Source organism: Lissotriton helveticus, chromosome 5_1, assembly GCF_964261635.1.
Source record: "Lissotriton helveticus chromosome 5_1, aLisHel1.1, whole genome shotgun sequence".
NCBI lineage: Eukaryota > Metazoa > Chordata > Amphibia > Caudata > Salamandridae > Lissotriton > Lissotriton helveticus.
The window spans coordinates 302,163,620-302,187,306 of record NC_136065.1 but is presented as its reverse complement, the minus strand read 5'-3'; the positions used below and the strand labels follow the sequence as shown (position 1 = coordinate 302,187,306).

At 43.9% G+C, this 23,687-nt stretch overlaps 1 protein-coding gene across 4 annotated transcripts in view; it reads right to left on the bottom strand.

Moving 5' to 3' along the window:
• Positions 1–4,173: 4,173 nt before the first annotated feature.
• The window catches only part of CLSTN1 (calsyntenin 1), a 329,531-nt gene continuing 310,017 nt past the window's right edge, over positions 4,174–23,687 (bottom strand). For all 4 annotated transcript variants that reach the window (XM_078642290.1, XM_078642287.1, XM_078642289.1 and 1 more), the window contains one exon: positions 4,174–6,950. In XM_078642290.1, coding sequence (XP_078498416.1) covers positions 6,750–6,950 — 201 coding nt within the window. In that variant the 3' untranslated portion in view covers positions 4,174–6,749. The remainder of the gene's footprint in view (positions 6,951–23,687) is intronic.

Here is a 23,687-nt window from a genome sequence, read left to right as displayed (position 1 = left end):
CAGGAAAAACTAAAGTCAAAATATATCACAAATATTTATCTATCATTTAAAAACATTCCCCCTAGTGTGCAAATTCATTGCAATTAAAAACAATTTAATTAAAACCACATTGCATATATACAAAGGCTGACCGGAGAAAAACAGACAATTAACGTTGTCTTGTTGATGTTAATTCGGATTAACTTGGTACAACAGAGTGCATTTCCTGTCACCACAACACTGTTGACCCTTCCAAATTTAACAGAAAATTGGGCGTTGACGCGTTTCAGTGGTATTAGGTTGATAAAACCACCTTCATCAGGACAAATTAAGTATATTTCTCCTTAATAGTGATGTCACCTAGTTCAAAATAAAACAAGACATTCTTAAATTTTTTAAAACAAAATCAATTTAACAATCTCAGGCAATGTTACACAAAGTTCATGGGTTTTGTAGGGCTACCACAATTAGATCTAAACAAAGCTCAAAGGTATATTTACTATATCTATCATACATTCTATATAGTCAGAGCTTCAAGCCTTGTTACTGGTTAATAAAAAACCGCTTCCTATCCCAACCACTATTATTCGGCAAACAGTTGCTCTTTGCCCCTCCTAGGGCTCTAATATTCTTTATAAGTGCTTTGGTTCAATGACAGGCTACACAATCATTCTTCCTCGCAAACTTTCATGTTTTATAAACATACGAACTCACCTGTGCAATCGCACATGTGTGAGAGTCTTCTTTGGTGTAATTAAAAGGGATATTTCAAAATCACCGTTAAAAATCTGTGGAGTGTAGCAAAATTACTATTACTGATCCAGATATGGTAGCAATTGGACAATCATTACAGGTTTAGTACCTAAAAGATTTTATACAATACACCTTTACCTTTAGTAGGCATAGTATTCGTTCTTAAAATTGGTTCCCTTGATCAGTCCGTAGGATAACCTTGAAGCCACCCTGTCAGTCAAAACATAACTACGCATAAATATAATCATAAAGCCCACTAAGTTTGACATAACCTAAATAGGCTGCACAGTATAAAATCTTTTGGTATTACCTTATTCATAGGTGCATGGTAATAATCTATTTACCATTGGGCGAGTTATTAGTTTTCCCAAAGTTATCGATCAGGTTACCTATTTAGAGAGAAAAAAAGGGCTCTTTTCATTGGTTTATACGCCCTGTTTTACGGTCAAATACGGCATTAAAATAGCATGGGTATGGCGAACAAAGTCTCACTTTTTTTTAAAAAAAAGTTGCACGGATCTACATATAGTGCTCAGATTGAGACCCGGGGTCCGGTATAGCCGTGGCTGTGTCCATCGTGCCAAGTATATAGGAAAAAATCAAAGCGAGATAGTTACTATCTAATTCGGAATGTTTTTAAGCACTTATTCACGTTTTCTAACATCCCTTATGTTCCCCTATTTTATATATATATTTACCGCTCGATATTTGTTACTCGATGAGTTGTTTTTTTTAGACCTTTCGTATCCTACCACCTGCATTTTGTATACTATTCTGGAAATTGACACTCCCTCGCTGGCGTTTTACATTAAATTCAGTATGTTGTATAGAGGTTTACCTTTAGTAGCTCCACTCCCTGCGGCTCATTATCCTCCCCACAGTAGCGTGCTGATATACCCCCTCTCAGTGACAAAATAGGTAACCTGATCGATAACTTTGGGAAAACTAATAACTCTCCCAATGGTCTATAGATTATTACCATGCACCTATGAATAAGGAAATAACAAAAGATTTTATACTGTGCAACCTATTTAGGTTATGTCAAACTTAGTGGGCTTTATGATTATATTTATGCATAGTTATGTTTTGACTGACAGGGTGGCTTCAAGGTTATCCTACGGACTGATCAAGGGAACCAATTTTAAGAACGAATACTATGCCTACTAAAGGTAAAGGCGTATTGTATAAAACCTTTTAGGTATTAAACCTCAAATGATTGTCCAATTGCTACCATATCTGGATCAGTAATAGTAATTTTGCTACACTCCACAGATTTTTAACGGTGATTTTGAAATATCCCTTTTAATAACACCAAAGAAGTCTCTCACACATGTGCGATTGCACAGGTGAGTTAGTATGTTTATAAAACATGAAAGCTTGCGAGGATGAATGATTGTGTAGCCTGTCGTTGAACCAAGAATGAAGCACTTACAAAGAATATTAGAGTCCTGGGAGCGGCAAAAAGCAACTGTTTGCTGAATAATATTGGTTGGGATAGGAAGCAGTTTTTATTAACCGGCAACAAGGCTTGAAGCTCTGACTATATAGAATGTATGATATAGTAAATTTACCTTTGAGCTTTGTTTAGATCTAATTGTGGTAGCCCTACAAAACCCATGAACTTTGTGTAACATTGCCTGAGATTGTTAAATTGATTTCTTTTTTTTTTTAAGAATGTCTTGTTTTATTTTGAACTAGGAGACATCACTATTAAGGAGAAATATACTTAATTTGTCCTGATGAAGGTGGTTTTATCAACCTAATACCACTGAAGCGCGTAGATGCCCAATTTTCTGTTAAATTTGGAAGGGTCAACAGTGTTGTGGTGACAGGGAATGAAAACTCATGCATTCTGTTGTACCAAGTTAATCCGAATTAACATCAACAAGACAAAGTTAATTGTCTGATTTTCTCCTGTCAGCCTTTGTATATACGCAATGTGGTTTTAATGAAATTGTTTTAAATTGCAATGTATTTGTACACTAGGGGGAATGTTCTTAATTGATAAATAAATATTTGTGATATATTTTGAGTTTTTAGTTTTTCCTTGTAAGTGCTTTAGAATCTGTTGCTGGTTCAAATAGCGCGTTTGATTTGAGTGAACAGGTGTGGCATGTTTGGTCTTTATATTAGATAACACCAAAGGGAAACCTTTTTCTTTTACTAAACTGTATCTGGGTGCTCTATTCCTTTTGGTTCAAAGAGCCCCTTCTCCTTGTTTGAGTATAATTGAATAATATCTGCAGACTTCAAATGCAGAAGCAACTGAAATCTGTTCGGACCACGTCGGAAATGGCACGGAGTGTAGTAGGACCAGTGCACTAAAGGTGCAATCTGCCTCGGAAATGGCACCAAGGACTAAGCCCGTGAAGGTGTTGAGCTTGCCGCATCTTGGCCATCAGAACTGCCAAATTCACAGGAATAGGCTCAGCTTTGAGAAGTGTTGCAGAACGTAATGTGGGCGTCCTGATTATGTTACGCATGGCCTAGCAGAAGGCCTTGATCTGTGCTCGATCAGTTGAGTGCAGAACGCAGGTTTCAACATCTCCCAATGTGGAGTTGGCTTAGACAATGAGGAGGCGTCTATTGTCCTGGAACTGTAGTCTCCATACAGTCCAGGAGTGGGATAGTTTTCTCAAGGAAAAAGCAGACTTCTCCTTCCTATGATGTTTTTGTGGGAAGGCTTTTTGGGATAACAGTTTATGTGGGAGAATTACCTAAAGGGATGAGGGACCACTTTGATATGTCCTTGTGGATCGTGGCCAAAAACAAACTTGAGCTCCCAATCTCTGAAGGCCTTTGGATGCATCAAGGAAGATGGAGTGACAAGGCTGAGGGGCTGTATACAGATCCAAAGTACCACATGCACATGGCAGGTGCATCAAATAAGGACATCTTTCTTCAGTATCTGCAACAGGGTTTAAACCCCGAAACTTTAAGAGGAGGCATTTAATCTAGTTGCTGTTGAAGCTAGAAACTGATGAAAAACCAAGAGGATCACCAGGCTTTAGTCACAGTGTGACAAAGAAACAGGAACTCATGCCAGCAATTCTGTCAGTGCATAATATGTCCTGGTTGATTAAGCTGCATCGCGCTACCTGGTGAGAGATATTGCTGGGTTCTACATCCATGTAGTGTATTGAGGGTAGTCATAAGATGAGGAAACTTTAAAAAGATGTAAGCAGCAGATTCATTTTTTGTACTTGCTGAAAACATTTCAAAATACTACACTGGCAGGACTAGTCAATTGTTAGGATTACCTTATAAGATCCATTGATAGTGAACATTTTTAAATCCATTTACAAAGTAGTTAAAGCCACACTGCGGTCCTAAAACGCTCAAAAGTAATACAAACATATTACATTTATTAATTCAACCACCACTTTGGTCTATGATATTGAATGGTATGCGTAAAACAAAATGTCAAAGAATTGACCAACCTTCAGATCCAGAGATTTATTGTAGCTTATAGACTGTTGAAACTGACCTATCACCAATATACAAATCTGGAAAGTTAACCATACAGAGGCTACAAATAGCATCATGAAGTTTACACTCCATCTTCAGCAAAAGCAGTTTCTTTCGTGATGATTTGCAGTCTAATTAAAGCAGCTACAGTGAGTAAATGGAAGGAGAATCCCTCTACACATCGACATGGACACAAGACAGCTGTCAGACAGTAGTTAACCCGTGTCAGGTTACTTAAAACTAGCAGTCATGGTATCACATAAATGTTGCTAAATCATAAAACCATTCTGTTTTAGAAATCTAAAATTTTACATTAAAAAAAGCTGTCAGTTCACTGACATTGTGAGCTGGTTTCATCCTTTTTTTCCAATGCTATCACGATCTCCAAGTTAAATGAAGTACACTGCTGGGGTTACACCACACTATTGAAAAATACCTCAGTGTCCATGGGAAGCAAGGAAGTCCGCTGCTAGAGAGCTACCCTGACAGGGCATGATGCAAAGTAATCAGGAAGAAACCTGGCCACTGCGCCTATGGTTCTAAACTATTTCATCCAAATTCAGTTATATTAGTTACACCTAATACCCCAAAGGACTCCCATGCAATCTTCTTTGGCAGTGTTCCATCTTTATCCATCAGTCTGACTGCACTGCTGTCCATATAAAGTGTGCCACAGGTTCTCAAAACAAGGTGGGCTTTCCCAAGCCATGGCTCCATGTACCTTGACCATAATTGGTATGAGTGTTCTTACCACTTGACCACCAAAAGGGGTGCATGCCTTCAATTAAAAATCTCATTTAAACACCATGTACAACCACCTGTAACCGAGAACTGTGGCATCTGAGGCAGCCAGAGATTGTTGCTCTGAACTACCAAATGTAATCTGCCCTACCAAAATATAGCACTCACAGATGTCGAGTAATCAATCACTTTTCGTACCTTAAAGAGTTCCCACCGGAACGAGCGCCAAAAAATAAAAGAGCTTTTATCTACTGTTAAATCAGAAAGCGGCAAAAGCGGAGCATTCTTGGAACACAACATTATTGACTCGATTTACAAGACTGTTTGTACAATTTACAATTATAATTTCACCAGCAGGAAAAACAAATATTACTGAAAATGTAAACAAATCGCATAAAACACCAGCACCTCAGGCTGATGCAAAGGAAGCTAAAATCAGACTGGAGCCAGTCAGTACACCAGCAGCTCAGGATAATTTAAGGGGAGAAAAGTAACTCGCTGGAATGAATTAATGCGCCTGGAATATGGGCCAATATACAAGATGCAAAGTTCACTAACTGGAGTGTTAACATATCAGCACCACAAGCAGAGGGGCTGTGAGCAAGAGTTTGCTCACTCAAGAGATGCATAAACCAGCGGCCCAAGCTAACACCTGAGCATGTCAGGGAAGTACAGCAAGCTCTGAAATCTGCCTGCAACTTTAACGAAGAAAACAAATAAAAAAATAGTCCAAGTGGCACCCAATGAGGACCTTCGCCTAGCTGCAGTTGCAACACCTAGCCTCTACAGACTGGCAGTGAGCATCACCAAGCCTAGGTGAAGTGTACGGCACTGTGCAAGGACCGCAAACAGCACACTTGTCTGAGAGCGGCAAGGGGCACCTTCACTTCCACATCATAAAACACATTCACAGATGGACTGAAAAACTATGCCCACTCAAGTAACTAGAGACCAGGATAGTCCATGGTCAGTTACTTGTAAATGCATCACAATGGAATGAGGTAGGATCCATAATTGGGCTACCACTTGAAATGGACTTTCCTCACCCCTTAATGTAGGGAAAGGAAGGGGCAACTAACCGCACAGACAAGCGTCTGCTAAGCATACCGGATACCAGTCAAATAAAGTGCCCCTGCACAGACTTGAACAAGAAATCTCCAGTCTCGCCTGCTCCATCACCTTTTTGAACCTAAAATCAAATCATACACTTAAAACCCAATCCCTCCTTTCACTACCACAAATGACACATAGCTCAACATATTTACAAAATATTAAAAAGTTAATCATCTACAATTATTCACCTCAAGTTTGTTTTGCCACTTTTCACATGCACTAACTTGAAGAAAGTGAGATAGACAGATATATATATTGTATATATACGTATAGTCCACATGCTGCAAGTGACTGCAGCGTAAAACCCTTTGCCAGCTGTGAAACCGGTGTGTCCTTTACAAAATGATGAATGACGCCAAAGCAGTCCCACAGGTGAAGGATAGAGTCCTGAAACCTATGTGCAATGTCTACCAATCTGTAGAGTCATTCAGCTGAGATGATGGGGCTAAAAGTGCAAGGTGGGTCTATACATAGTGTTAAAAAGTCTGATTAGGGAGGAAAAGAAGGACATATCTATTCTACAGACAGACACTTGGGGCAGGCCAAACAGCACACTTTTTTTCTTATTTTGTTTTTTTTAAACGTGTCTGTCAGATCTACTGGCTTAGTTTCTTTACGCCTTGGCGACTTGGAAGGAATGAAGAGGGCTATTGTGGAATTATCTGCAGGAGACTTGGAGCGAGGCCAGCGGGTACTCAATATGTGAGTGTGGAATCATCCCACTCCAGCTGCTGTTGTCGGCTAACGTTTTGCTGGTCTTCTTCACGTTCGCCTTCTTCCTCCTCACTGCTTTCCGACTCAGCACTGGTGATGTCGTCATCTTCCTCGCCATCCTCGCTTTCTTCCTCCTCCTCCTCTTCCTCTTCACCCGCACTGCTGTGCTGGTCCTCATAGGTCTGTGGAACAATAAAACAAACAAAAATTTATTTCATTATCGATAAACTACATGCTCACCCCATCCCATAACCCTCCTTATGGTAATTGGGTTCCACCACAGCACATTGTTCTAAGTATGGCCATGAAAACCATTAGAGAAAAACTAATGGTGGAGTTGAACAGGGTGCTGCTCAAGGTCATTTGTACTTTGTATTCAAGTGAGGTCTTCTCAATGTTCATCTAGGCAAGAGGACAAAAGTAGCTGGCCTTATGATACCAGCACTCTGAAAGGGCCCAGAAGAGGCATCATACAAAACCCAATGTGTAGACGTCATCACAGAGAGAAATGTACGGAAAATAATTATTCCTAATTCTCAAATGACTGCCAGTGTATATAGAAAATCTAACTTCTTAGAATGGACAAAGTAGCAGCATCAGAAGAGAAACGCTGAAAAAACATCTTTTCAAAACAGATCTGCTTCTGTTCACTGTTGAGTACTCTTGAAGAAGAATCTGTCAGTAGATTACCTATTTCGCTAAACCCTTATGGTCACAGTCCACTGTATTTGAGTACAGATAATATACAGATCATGCTGTAACTATGTAGTAAAAATGCTGCACTGGAAAATCTCTTGATATTTAAACAGAGGATCCTTCTGAGTTTAGAAGACCAACGTATCGTATTTTTTGTAGGGCTAGCAAAAAAGTACAGAGCGGGGCAGGGAAGAAGGTAAATTATATTTTTATGGTCCAGAAGAAAATCATTACGTACCATCAGGAAGAATGTGACTGCATTAATTATTTATGTGATATCTTATGAGAAATATTAACTTCATCCTCAAAGACCTTGCGAGGATGCAGAAATGTATGACCAAGCACTCTAGGAGGAAGGTAGTTGATAACAGAAGATTAGAAAAGAGCATGCATCGAAAAACAAATTCTCTTACCCCATATAATTTTTAACTGTTTGGCTGTGAAAATTTTACTTTCAACTAGTTTGATATACTAGCCTGACACAGCCGACAAAATGTAGACTGGAGACCGAGCATGTTCATGAAGAAACCAAGTTCAGACTACCAGAGTGTCTGCAAAATGGAGGGTATCTTTGATGTTTGGACACCATGGGGAATTTCCCTGCAATTACTTGGCTCGAGTTAATCTCGCAATGAGAACATTTGAATATAATGATGAAGGCAGAGCTGCCAGGCTTGGTACACAGTCCATTCACATGTGAGTACCGGTCTCGTCCCACACACTGAGGTTTTGGGGCTTGGTGGGCCTAGGGGGTGAGGACTTGTTGTGTTGGGTGACCTATGACAATTGTCTTCACTCACCGTTTACCATTACTTGTCCTAACACTATGCCGGAGAGGAATCTCCCTGGAAGATGCAACAGTATATCTTCAAGGGATGCCTAGAAATGAATCCGTTTCCCTCACTGAACGCCAGGGCCTGAAAGTGAGTGTGTGGCGCGCTAGATCCGACTATCTGCAGATTGGTAGGTGCTAACCAAGGCAACATCATTCTTCAGCAGGCCCAGTTTTTAACAGGAGAATTCTACGAGTATGTGAGCCTTATTGAAAGGGCATACTGATGCGGAGATCCTGCTTTTGGTTGGCAATTGGGAACTAGCGTTGTCTTTCATTTGTAGAGTGCATTGCTTTTGGAGCTATAAACCATTTCTGATGATGTTGACTGCTTAAAAACCGAATGAGTTTTTAGTTACACATGCTGGAATCAGATGCACAGACTCCTTTTGTGTTCTCAGACAATATTTGAGAAACTGTTATCTACTCAGTGGCTTTAGTGTGCAAAGACTTATTTCCCTTATTATGAAGATTAATTGCACCACATCACCATGACTACTATGATCTCGACAACCGCTTGTTTTGGGGAAACCAGCAAATTAAACTGAAGACAGGCTCTTTGATCATTAGCAGAAACTCACCGTCACCACAGAATGATTCTGGGTGAATTAATACACCTCCACAAGGTAGCGAGCTCAGCATACACAAGGTACATCAAAGTCAACACACAAAAAAATAAAAAACAAAATCTTGAAGCCTCTTTGGAGTCAGGACAGAAACACTCGGGAACTCCCTTGAACCAGTCTCAAAGGGAGCAGTAGAAGAGCAATAGATGGATTATCTGGCTTGTGAGGAGGCACAATAATAATAATAATAATAATAATCCGCATTTGTATAGCGCACAATCACCCGTAAGGGTCTCTAGGCGCTGGGGGGCCGTCGGGAAGATTAAGCAAGCTATTGCCCAGAGTCGCATGGTGCTGGGCTAATCTGCCACCGGAGCCGGGGATCGAACCGTGGTCCCCAGATTCCAGCGTCAGTCGCCCTGGCCGCGGCGCCACACCAATTGGAAATCCATCACCAGAAAAACCTTATTTTTGCTATCTGCAATCTTTCATGAAGAGCCTAACGGATAAGATTTCTATTTAGGTGCTCTTCGTTACACAAAAAATTGTCACGTCAACAAAACAAGCATTTGCAATGCAAATAGGTCTCACATTTGTGAGTTATAAGTATTGACGTTCTAAATGACAATGTTTTTTACCTATAAGTTTTATTTTTGGAGTGAATGTATGTGGTGTGGAGTGTTAATATGTGGGTTGGATTGGAATCGCTAGTTGTGGAATTGTGTATAGTGGAATTATGTGGCTTGGAGTGGATTTGTGGAGTGGAATAACATGGCAAAGTGTGCAGTGGAATTATGTGGATAGTAATTATGTGGTATTAAGTGTACTGGAATTATGTGGAGTAGGATTGTGTTTCATGGAATGCAATTATTTGGAATTGTATTGTGGAGTGGATTCAGTGGAGTTTACTTATGTGGTGTGCTGTTGAATTTTGTGGCATGATGTGGAATGCTGTGGTGTGGATTGGACGTATGTGGTGTGTTGTGGTGTGTAAATGTGTTGAGTTGAATTCTGTGGTTTGTTGAATTATGTGGTGTGGAATGGAAATGTGTGGAGTTGAACTGTGTGGCGTTGAGTGGAAACTGTGTTGAGTGGTATTATGTGGCATGGTGTAGAGTGTATTTATGTGGAGTGTTGCTACGTAGCATAGACTGGATTTATGTGGTTTGGATTTATGTGGTATGGAGGAGAGTGCAATTAAATGGAGGTGAATTATGTGGTGTTGAGTGGTATTATATGGAGTGTAATTATGCGGTGCGGTGAACTGTGTGGGGCTGAATTGTGTGCCGTTGTGTAGAATTATGTGGCATGGTGTGGTGTATAATTGTGCGGAGTGAAATCATGTATTGTAACAGCAGCAGGTCACTAATATTACTGGAAATAATCTGCGACACCCTCCCATTTCTCATGTAGGTTCTATTTTGGTGTAAAAGAAATATGGATGTTGCATGAAACAAACGGCGTTTCTCTGCAAAATGCTATCAAGAACCAACTCGGCCACCTGGAAAAAAAACTGATGGACAATCAAAGGGAAAACAGTCATCGTATTACCATCACAACTCAAAATGATTGACTTAAAAGTTAAGGGAGAGTAAGCAACTAATTATATCTACATATCAATAAAATGTAGATATTTGGTAGGATTGGTGCTACAGGAAATATCAATAAACGAATCGCTTACAATCCTGAGAAAAGACCATGCCTACTTTGCCAGACATAAAGCCACATATACATCGGGAAATAAAGTCTTGTATTCTCATTGGACCTAGATGTGCAGAAGTCGTATGCCATGAGTCAACCGGGTTCTGTTTGCCTGTGAATGTGATCAATTAGTTAAGATAACATATGCCACTGTGCACCTATCCTAGCTCATTCGGAGGTGAAGTGATATTTCCGTTTAAAAGAAACTTCCAACAACACTCCGAGAATACTCCTTGTGCATGGAAAGAGGTTGGTCAAGACACAAAAACAGACACAGAGTAAATTGACATCTGAATCACAGGAAGAAATGGATTGTGAAACAGACACCAACGTTAAATATTCACCAAGGAAACCCTCTAGAACGCACACCAAATCAGCTGGCTCTCAAGCTTCAAACAGTACGGAGAGGCCTTTGTGAATAATGACTAATATACTATATGAAAATGGTGTAGCAGAGGGCTTTTGCTTGGAAAAAGTATCTCAATGCATGGATCAAACTCTTTCTGCGTATGTTTTATGATTAAATAGGTTTACTGCCTGTATTTATATACATGGACTCTATGTGTTATCACTATAAACAAGTTTTTTTTTAAATCTCAGGCCCAGGCACAACAAAATATTGTGGATTTCTATACAAGGTTTGCCCCTGGTACTGCGTAGTACTAGATTCAGTGGAAGCCTATGACAATGGTGTCTGTCCCTGAAGTGTCTGACCTTTGGAAGCTTAAAAGAAAGCTCCATCCGCACTCTCAAACTGCGGCCAAGTGGTTTTCACGCTTAAACTGTTCAGCCTTGCTTGCTAACTTAGAAGGTTTTTAGGTCTCGTGACCTACAATGCGCGCAAGCGCATTGAGGGAACGAGAATTCAAGTGGCCAAAATCCTCTTCAAACTAAGGGCTTTCAGCCCCGCGGTTTTCTTGCAGTTCACGTGAATCACGTGAGCAAACATGCACGCGCATTCACGGCCAGGGCTTCTCCTCCCCTAATTATTCATGGCCGGCCGCAGGCCGGCCGTACTTTCAGTTTCCCGCTTCTCCTCCCCTAATCATTCATTCCCGGCCGCTCACAGCACATCAAAGGGCTTCGCCCAGCTTGCGCTCTGCATTCTCTCTTCTATCAACAATATTCCCTCCCGTGCTTCCCCACGTACAGCTATTAACTGCTTCCATTTCCTTAGCAGCATTCGTGACCTTCCATCCTGCCTGCTGCAGTCACTGTTCTTTCCCTTCATTTGTTCATTCTGGTACTGTTCTCATGTACTCGCCTGTCAGAGTATTTCTAACTCTACCTTCTTTTCTTCCTACATCTAAAGCCGATTTCTTTTCTGTCCCTTCTCATCCAGTCCAGCTGGGTCTGCCCTCTACCACTTTCTATTTTCTCGGTGATTCTGCGCTTCTCTCGCTCATTCACTTTCTGTTTCTCCATCGCCTCCCACGACCTCTCTCTGGTTGTCCTCGCTATCTCTCGCACTCCCACGTTTTTTCTTGAGTTTATCCCTCTCTTTCTCGCGCCTCATCTCTTTCTTTTCCCACTCTTTCTTCATTTCCCTCCCTCTCTTGCCTCCTGACTTTCCTTCTCCATGCTCTTTCCTTCGCAACCCTACTCTTGTTACTTTTCCCTTCTACCCTTCTCTAGCGGTCTCCTTTCTTGCCTCGCATTCTCTTTCTCTATATTTTCTTCTTCTCCTGCTCCCTTCTCTCACCCTGCATATCCTCAATGTATATATGTCATCCATCAATGTATATATGTCGTCCACTCTCTCCTACACCCCACTCCCTCCTACACCCCACTCCCTACAAGACGTACGTATTTAGTATATAAAAGTATGCAGATGCATTTGCATAAATATTCCCGATTGTGCGCGTTTGCAATATGTGCGAGATGAGCAAGACATTGGAAACAGAAACATCAAGGCATTGTATTTCCAGTGATTGCTTGCAATACGCCATTTTATTTTCTATAGAATAAAGAGGATCATGGTAATTTTTACAAATTGCACCACATTTCCAATTTACATGTGTATGCGGATTGCTCCAACCCCCCTGCCCCCTCACTTCCTGGCCGCAGCAGCGCGCAGTGCCGCACTGCAGTAAAGTTGTAAATACCTTCCGCAGCTGTCTGCCAGCCTGCGGTGAAATACTGTCTTTGTTCGACATTTCTCTTCTCAGGCCGATCGTAAAACTTTCCAGCCCCAACGCCTCACTTTAAAACACACCCCGTTTAACAAAACAAAGCTGCAACCAGGCCTTTTGGCTGAAACGATTTCTACTACCACAGTTATTGTACTAAAACTATTTCCAGTTTAGGTCACTTAAAGATTCTGGCCCCCGTGCTTTTTTTTGTTTTGAACTGGCAAACTCGTATTTTCTTTGCCTCCAAGAATAAACAATATAAACTTTGAAGTGGCATTTTGTTTCAAGTGGTTTTTGTCACACCTCAGTCACAGCATGCCTGTGTACTTCAAAGGCTTATCACTTCACACGGCCGGCCGCAGGTCGTGCAACCAGAGCACTTCAGTTGGTGCGCAGCCCCCCTCCCAGCACTGCCTTGTTACTCTCGGCAGCCGTGAGTCCCAAAACACTTTTTATATTTAATTAGCAGCAGCAGCATTTCTCCTGCGCCAGGCCACATCAAAGGCTCTGTGCCACTTTCACCCACACATCAACACTTACAGACACGCAACGCCACTCACACCCACGCAAGCCCACTATCATCCACGCAACACCACACTCACCCACGCAACGCCACTCACCCACGCAACGCCACTCACCCAAGCAACGCCACTCACACACGCAACGCAGCTCATCCACGCAACCCCACTCATCCACGCAACGCCACTCATCCACGCAACGCCACTCACCCACGCAACGCCACTCACCCACGCAACGCCAGTCACTCACCCACGCAACGCCAGTCACTCACCCACGCAACGCCAGTCACTCACCCACGCAACGCCAGTCACTCACACACGCAACGCCAGTCACTCACACACGCAACGCCAGTCACTCACACACGCAACGCCAGTCACTCACACACGCAACGCCAGTCACTCACACACGCAACGCCAGTCACTCACTCACGCAACGCCACTCACGCAAAGCCACTCACACCCACGCAGCACCACTTTCACCCACACAGCACCACTTTCAGACACGCAACGCCACTCACACCCACGCAAGCCCACTATCACCCACGCAATGCCACACTCACCCACGCAATGCCACACTCACCCACGCAATGCCACACTCACCCACGCAATGTCACTCACCCAAGCAACACCACTCACACACGCAACACAACTCACCCACGCAACGCCAGTCACTCACGCAACGCCACTCACGCAACGCCACTCACGCAAAGCCACTCACACCCACGCAGCACCACTTTCACCCACACAGCACCACTTTCAGACACGCAACGCCACTCACACCCACGCAAGCCCACACTCACCCACGCAATGCCACACTCACCCACGCAATGCCACACTCACCCACGCAATGCCACACTCACCCACGCAATGCCACACTCACCCACCCAACGCCACTCACACACCCAACGCCACTCACACACCCAACGCCACTCACACACCCAACGCCACTCACACACCCAACGCCACTCACACACCCAACGCCACTCACACACCCAACGCCACTCACACACCCAACGCCACTCACACACCCAACGCCACTCACACACCCAACGCCACTCACACACCCAACGCCACTCACACACCCAACCCCACTCACACACCCAACCCCACTCACACCCCCAACGCCACTCACACCCCCAACGCCACTCACACCCCCAACGCCACTCACACCCCCAACGCCACTCACACCCCCAACGCCACTCACACACCCAACGCCACTCACACACCCAACGCCACTCACACACCCAACGCCACTCACACACCCAACGCCACTCACACACCCAACGCCACTCACACCCCCAACGCCACTCACACCCCCAACGCCACTCACACCCCCAACGCCACTCACACCCCCAACGCCACTCACACCCCCAACGCCACTCACACCCCCAACGCCACTCACACCCCCAACGCCACTCACACCCCCAACGCCACTCACACCCCCAACGCCACTCACACCCCCAACGCCACTCACACCCCCAACGCCACTCACACATGCAACGCCACTCACACATGCAACGCCACTCACACACACAACGCCACTCACACACACAACGCCACTCACACATGCAACGCCACTCACCCACGCAACGCAACTCACTCAAAGCCACTCACACACACGCAGTGCCACTTTCACCCACACTGTGCAGTGCACAATAGGTCTCGCAGTAGGAAAGTTGGAGCTATTGGTTTTGTAAATGACAAAGCCCTTGTTTTTAAAATGAAAACAAAAATAAAAGGCATTGTTATTGCAATTGTAATAGCTCCAACTTTCCTACTGCGAGACCTATTGGCACGCCAGTGCTTGTTTTTTTTTTTAACTATATGGTAAATGTATTAACCACCCAGCCTCAGTTTCAGCTTAAATGTCAAACTTCTGTCTGTTGAGAAAGCAAATGATGACAAAACTGATCTGACTTAAGCCCTACCCTGGTAGACCAATACAATTAGATTGATGGTTATCGCTTTGTCTTTTTAGCTCTTTGAGCTGGCGCGTTTAGCAGTTGCAGTTTTCTGTGTTAATATGTGTCATACTCGAAAACATTTGTATGCAATGACATTACTGCTATTAAACCTCAGTGCTACTCAAACTGGATGAGTCATTAGCTTCCAGATTAAAAGCCACATCATTTTAATTAACAATATGTGCGTTCACCAGGGAAAACGCCACAAGATTAGAATGAACTAACATGCATTCCTGGTACACAATTCTTTTCCTAACTATGGACATTTTTCAAGCTTCATCTGATTATGGTGCACATGAACTCCCACAGATGCAATCCACGACAAAAGCAAAACAAAACCACGTTCAGAATCGCATTCATTAGGAGTGTGAAAGTGAGCGAATGTAGTGTCACACTAATACTTAAACAAGTAATACAACACGAAAAAGTTAAACAAAGTGCAGTGTTTGTGGAACGAATAGTTAAAATGTTTACAGCGCCGTGCCGGGGGAGGGAAGGAGCATTTTTGACTGTGCGCCCACAGTAATGTGAAAGCGAGCGCCGTGCTGAACCCTGAGTGCTTGGCCGGCCAAACATTCATGCGCACTTTGCATGTTCTCCATGCAGACTGCATGAGAACATGCCCAGGCTCCCATTCTCTGGTTGTGCGCTGATCCACGGCGCTCAGACCAATCACAGTGCAGCGTTGTGACTGGCTATCAGGAGGATGGGAGCCGGGTGCCTCCTACTTTCTGCCCTGGAAGCGGGAAGAGGACCGAGAGAAGGCGGTGGCTTTAGCGGGTGGCAGAGAGGTAATATTTGTTTTTTATTGATTTAATTTCATCCTCTCTGCACCGCGACCTGCCCCATCCCCACTGCCTTCAAATACCAGCCCCACTGCTAGAACACCACCACAAAAAGACTTCTCCAAGCTTGCTTCATGAACAGTCTTTGTAGAAGGATGCCTAGCTGTCAGAATAGCACCAACTACGATAGTAGGAAGATCAAATTTCATCAACTGTCATGATGCAATTTCCATGCATGGAGGTGTAGGTTGTCCTTGTTGGTTTGACGTGGCGGGGCCAGCCCCAGCCCATGATAAAAGTACCCCGATACGCCTGGGAGGGGGGCAGTTTACGGTGTTTGTGAGGGTTGTGGGTTTCTTGAGGATGAGGGAGGATGAGGGGATTGGGGGGATATAGCTGGAGGAGGGGAGGAGGGTAGGAAGAGGGCCCGAGATTGGGAGGGAGGAGGTACTTTAGGGGGTATGTTCATTCAGAGATCAGAGATTACGGAACTCTCTCTTGGTCATGCATAGTTTGTTAGTATGTTATTATGTGGGAGGGAGCCTCTACGATACGAATGTTTGGGTTGGAGAGCGAGGCAAGGAGGGGATTGTCTTTATGCTGTATTATTGGTGCGCTGTCTCTTATGCCTACAAAACAATAACAATTGTGTTTAAAAAAAATGGAGGTGTAGGTTGTGCAGGTACAGATCTAGGATCTTAGCCTACTGAAGCAGCAGGAGGTCCCCCCGAACAGGTAGCTGGATTGGAAGACGGATGCTCAGGGTCAGAAGTTCCAGGTACCACACTCTCCTTGCCCAGTCTGGAGTCAATAGGATGGATTGGCATGGTCTCTCTTGGTCATTTTCAGCACTCTAGGCAGAAGTAGGGATAGAAAGGTGTACAGGAATCCAGTTTCCCAATTCCAGCAAAAGGAATCTCAAAGTAGACTGCCTTGGAAATTCCAACACATTAAAGCTGTAACACTGTGCTTTCTCTTCGGTGGCAAATAGATGGATCCAGGGTTCTCCCTGTTGCTTGAAGATTTCCTGTACCACTTCAGAGTTTAACCTCCACTCATTATCTGCTAGGCAACATTGGCTGAGTTGGTTTGCCCTGTCGTTTAAAGATCCTGCCAGGTGCTGGGTGATCAGCGATATGCCCTGAACATTCAGTTACTTCCTGATAAAGAGCCTTGTGGCACAGGGCCCACAACCCCATTCTGCTCAGTTTGTTACAATACCACATAGATGTTGTGTGGTCTGTGAGCACCTGCACCTGTTCCCCTTGGATAGTCGGGAGGGAAACCTTTAGTACCAAGTAAATCGCTCGCAACTTCAGCAGGTTTTTGTGAAGGCGAGTATCCACTAGAGACCAGAGTCCTCTGATTGTCAGCTTTCTCAGATGACCTCCTCACCATAGTAACAATGCATCAGTCATAATCTGAGTAAGATAGGGAGAGGGATTTCTTGATGGTCCAATTTCAGTTGAGCAGTCACCACTGCAGACCTTTGAAGTCTCCTCTGACACCTGGGTAGAATCTGACAAATGTCCTTGGTGCGTAACCCACTGGGACTTCAGACTCCACTGTAAAGCTTGCATGTGCCACCTAGCATGGTCCACAACCAGGATGCAAGAGACTAAAGCCAAGAATTCTCACAGCTTGGCAGATAAGCGTATACAGGTTGGCACTGATGAAGGAGAGCCATGGGGAAAGAGTCAGGTGTGCTTGTTGGAGAAACCAAATGTCAACAGGTCAGCCATCGTCTAGACATTGTTAAGAGGCCATTTTAGATGAGCCCTCCTTCTGTAGCCATTTGCCGAGGTAGGGGCAGACATTATGAACACCTGAGGTGCGTTGGTCAGGCCAAAGGGGAGCACCGAGAACTGGAAGTGCTCCTGTCCCACTTGAAATTGCAGGTAATGCCTGTGAATTACAGAGTGGGAATATATATATATATATATATATATATATATATATATATATATATATATATATATATATATATATATATATATATATATATATATATATATATATATATATATATTGATCCATTTCGACGTCGGCGCTCCCAATTAGCGCGGTGTGTTTCCTTTCGGCAGGATCCAGCCGATATATATCAACACAAGTCCAATCTCGAAGACTGGGAAATGAGAACGCACTCACTCGTGTGGTTTCAGAAAATTACAGCGGCTTTATTTTTCAGACGCTTGCCAACTCCCAACGCTTTTCACCTTCTCACAAGGCTTGGTCACGGGATGGAGAGCTCTGACAAGCTGACTTCTTATATGTTTAGCCTAAACATAAAAGAAGTCAGCTTGTTAGGGCTCTCCATCCCGTGACCAAGCCTTGTGAGACAAAGGGGAAAACACAACATGGCACAGAGCCCTGTGTGCCATGCCCACAGATACCGCAATGGAGAACAGGTAAGTCACCCCAACTGCAGGCCTTACAGCCCTCGGCAGGGTGCTCTATCTATATGTAAGGGGACCTTGTGTTGGTCAGCCCTATTGCTGCCAGTACAAGTGAACAGGAAAGCCATTTTGAGTAGACGAGCTGGACACTGGTAAAAACTAGTTCCCCAGCTACATGAAGGCTTCACTGAAAATAGGGATGCTTGGTATCAAACATTTCGTATTAATAAACACACAATGCCAGCGATGAATTTATTAATACATGCACACAGAGAACACCTTAGAGGTGCCCCCTGAAAACCTACCAGCCTCTTGTGTGTTGATTTACTGGTTCTTGCCAGCCTGCCACCAGCGCGAGTTTTTGGCCCACAAGGGTGAGGGCCTTTGCACCCAGAAGGTCAGAAACGAAAACTGCTTGGGAAAAGGGTGTTCATACACCCTCACACAGGATGACCTGTCGATTCGCATTCCAAGGCAGGGGAGCTTCGATGAGACCACTGACTTCGAAATGCGACTCTACTTCCACTCACAGGAGAGGAAGCCGACCGCCTTTGTCCACCTGGACATGTGGGAAAATTAGCTAGTTAGGGAGGCATGCCCACCCTCAGGTTAGTACCACCTTTAAGGAGGGCTACCAACGTGGACATGACTTTTCAGAGTTGGCCATCTTGAATATGGCAAACTTTGGAATTCTGAGAAAGAGCTATGCCCATTTCCCACAGGAAGTTGTCATATAGGGGGTTAGTGACCCCAAGGGAAAGAACCCAATTGGACACTACCCCACACTCCCCTAAATGTAGTGTTTAGCAGAGCCGTTGACACCGAAGAATCAGATCCTGCCTACCTGAAAGCAGACAACGGACGTGAAGAGTCACAAAGAGCAAGAACAGAAGATCCAGCAACTGATTTGGCGCAACCCTGCCGGCTTGCTCAAGGACTTCGACAACTGTACCAAAAGCCGACTTGGGGTCTCCAAAAGTCTGGGAAACCCACCAGTACTTCACCCAGGGACCAAAAAATCCCCTAGGACAGCGGACCTGTTCCTCTGCATCCTGCAGGCACCAAAGACTGAGCTGTGAGGCTCCAAGATCGCAGAAACGTGGCGCCTGAAAGCACCAGAGCTGCTTACCCCGAAATCAAGTAGGCCAACAATGCCAACGTGGTACTCCGACCCTCCAGACTCAAAGTCCTCCTTGACTACGCCTGCAGCATCTATTCGCAGGCCCTCTCTACCGCAACTGGAGGAGTGTGGCTCAATGGTTAGAGCATATCAACACATGCCTTGAAGGAAGAGGAAATGAAAGTCCTGAGTAGAGGACTATTATATGTCCCAATGCCCCCCCCCCCCAAAAAAAGTTTGCTCTCAAAACAGAATTATAAAGCTTCTTCAGAAAAATCCGTTTAAGATACTTCTTCAAGAATTCCACTACCCAACAACGAAGCTCTGAAACAGGATTACGGGTACCATTTACGTTCTTCCCACCGACTTACGCTATGTCTAGCACGATATTAGCATTTGAAAACGTGGTACCCGAGATGTGGACAAGGTATTGAGTGAATTTAAATACACGAAATTCAATATCACCAACACGGAAAAATTAGCCCTCTATGCCCTGAAAAAGAAAAAGGAGTTGGTAATCAAGCCAGTGGACAAGGGGGGTGCCATTGTGGTGCAGGATGTGGGTACATACAAAAAAGAAACATACAGGCAACTGTCCGATGGGGTCAGTTATAAGAAACTAACTATGGACCCCTCTAAGAGCTTAGCCCAGGAGATCCTCCTGATTACCCAGAGGGGTAAAGATCAAGGTTTCCTTTCAGAGGTGGAGTTCAATTCTTGAATCAAAAACATCCCAGACTTCCTACCATTTATACCCTACCCAATATTCACAAAAGCATGACAGAGCCACCGGGTAGGCCTATTATATCTGATTGTGCGTCTATGTTGGAACCACATGGAAAATACGTTGACCATTTCTTAAAGCCATAACAGAAAACACCAAGGCATACCTACGGGATACGATGCAGACCATCAATATAGTTGTTACCCTCCCTTTTGACACCACAACCCAACTCCTAGTAACAATGGACAATGTGTCTCTGTACACAAGTATCCCGCAATTGCGCGCACTGGAGGTTGCCGAACGGGTTCTTAATCAAAGTACTGCACCAGTACCTATCCCTACAGATTTCATTGTCGATCTTCTCCGATTAGCTATGATGAAAAACGTTTTTGTGTTTCAAAACGATTTCTTCCTGCAGACCAAGGGAGTCTCAATGGGGGCTTCTTTTTGCTCCGGACCTTGCTATTATTTATATGGATGACTACGAGAGCAAATACATCTTTAACAACTTGAATCCTTTCACTAATAACGTAAACTTGTGGGTCCGATATATAGATGTCGTCCTTTTGATCTGGACGGGCACTCCAGGGCAACTGACAGACTTTCACGCCTGGCTTAATCGAGATATAGACATCCAATTCACTGTTCAATCAAATGCCAACCATATAGACTTTCTGGACATAACCATCTTTAACGAGAACGGCGCACTACAAAACGCTATTCAGGAAACCTGCAGAACGTAATTCCCTCCTGCAATATGATAGCCAGCCACCTGAGTGGTTTGAGGGATAATTTGCCTTTTGGGCAATTTTTGCGGGTCCGTAGGAATTGCTCATCCAAGTCCAACTACATGAACGAGTCTGAAGTATTGGCAGACCGTCTTCGTGATCGTGGATATCCGGCGAGATTGATCAAACATGCCCGGAAACGGGCATTGTACAGCCCAAGAGAGGAACTATTACAGCCACGCAATAGAAATAACTGCACTTGCCAGAAAAATGATCTGTGTGACAACCTTTTCTACAAAAAGTAATGCAATTAAAAAAATCGTCAATAAACACCGGACACTTGTAGCAGACGACATCGAACGGAAGGATTTGCCCTTGCATTCGTTCAGAAGAGCGAAAAACATTTGTGACCAAGTGGTACACTCATTCCTCGACCCCCTTGCAACAGCCACTGTGCTTTCCATGTGGAACATGCCACCTATACTAGGACACCACAGATGTGGCTCCTGCAAAGCTTGTGCAACAACCATACAAGGCAAAGTGTTTGAGTACAAACAGCAGAAAATTGAGTTGAAAACCTATACCAATTGTAATACCTCGAGCGTCATCTATGTGATTCAATGTCCATGTAATCTGCTTTACGTCGGTCAAACCCAGCAAAAAATAAAAGCAAGAATCCTGCAGCATGGCAGTCGGATTCGCTGCGAAGTAACAGGAGCACCTTTGGTCGAACATTGTAAAAAGACAGGTCACACCCCTGACACCTTGAAATGGACGGTACTTGAGAAGGTGGTTTTGGGACCCAGAGGTGGGGACTTAAGTAATATCTTGAACATGCGGGAAGCTAAATGGATGACCTTTTTTTACCCCATAAGAAATGGCATGAACGAAATGGACAGTAGCCATTCTCAACTTGCTGCACTATTCAGATATAGGACAGTACTATCCCCAAGCCAATGCCCTTGATCAAGTGTTATGCCCATCCATGTTACCAGACCATTGAGATTCCCCCTTATCATATCTCTATTCATTTGTGGGGTACATGGGGGAACGAGGCATAATATTGTGTGGTTTAACCTTCGAATAATTGAGTACGGATGGACGTTCCACCCTCATGTGAGAGAGGTGCACGTCTACCCCTTTTGTGAAATCTGTTGGGTTCATATTTATGACTTACATCATCAATGTTGAAATGTGACCAATACCATTATTGTTGAATTGTAAATTCATTTCGGGATTAACGTTTTCATCCTTCTGCTGGAGAGATGCACGTTAACTGTAATCTATAGTGCCAGTTGGCAACCTATGTAATGACTCAACTTTCAACGACACATGATGTTCACCATAGTCTGTCTATTATGGACACATTTACACGTGAGACAGCGGGTACACTCTTGCCCCGGCCCCTGTCTTAGAATAATAATTCAGACCCAACGTGCCCGTGTAATATCTTTGCAACGGCCAACACCGGCCTTTCTTACCTAAACTCACAAGGATACTCGATGCCGCACTATAGTCTGTCTATCATGTACACACTAACGCATCACGCGTTAGCAAGCGTGCACGCTTCGACAGGACGTCTATATTAACGTCACGTTTTGGCTCAAACAGCTTTCTGCTGATTCACCCTGCAGACTACAGAATCCCTCTAGACGCCGGAGGCTCTCTCGCTTACAGGTATTTATTTTGACAGGCTGTGGGTGGGAACGAGTAGAGTGGCGTCATGTTTATACATGCAGAAGATTGACTGTTGCCTCTAGCTTTTAATTATTTGTAGGCATTGCGGACCGCGGACGCGGCTGCTACTGGATGCCTTTGTCTTCTAATGAAGTGTTCGGATGCGAGTATAGATGGGTTTCTCACTAAACCACTTGTCTCGCGGCAATCCGTAACTCGGATACTAATGCCGCCTCCTCCGGTGTATGTTTTTTAATTTCCCTGCAGAGTCACTTACGACGTTCAGCCTGGATCGGAGTTCTAGATGCAACCAAACTTATTTATCCTGATTCAACAAAGCGCAAGCCTATAGTTATGCCATTGACGGCGCCTTGTATTGGGTGATTTTTGATTTCTGTTTAGTACAGTATTTTAAAGTACAACATCCTACTCTCTTTAGACTACACTGTAGAGTACTTCGTTCCCGCCGTCTATGGAGCCACAGGGCCCAACACTGCATTACAATTACCAAGGTAACTCTACTTGGTCCTTCCTTATCTTAAACTGAATTTGGTTCTGACAATTTATTGACTGACTCCATTTTCGATCATTTTAGGCTTGCTTGCCCCCCTGCACACCCCTACACATCACCCTGTCCTGAGGAAGACCCCGCAATAAGGTTACACGATACCCAAGTACACTGGGGTCGAAACGTCGACTTTGCTCCGTCCTACAACCAGCCTGTGTTACCCAAACTGTGGATATATGTGTACATTAGGCATGGTTTTCACGAATGATACAGGAACATTATGTGTTCTGCAAACATTTGGCTCCTCTGACGCCAGTTACGAATCAGTGCTGTGATATGTAAAGGTGTTTTTTTCTGCCACAGTCACGAGTAATTTGCACAAACCCTACTTTTCACTTGCACAATATCACTTTTCCTCTCTCTTGGGGCACCATTATTACTTCATGTTAATCCTAAAGTGTATTCAATTAATTATACTAAACACAGTGTGATTAAATAACAGTGTGTTCATGAGACTCTCGTAAATTTGTTTTTGAATCTTAATCCAATTGTAATATGTTATGTATATATTG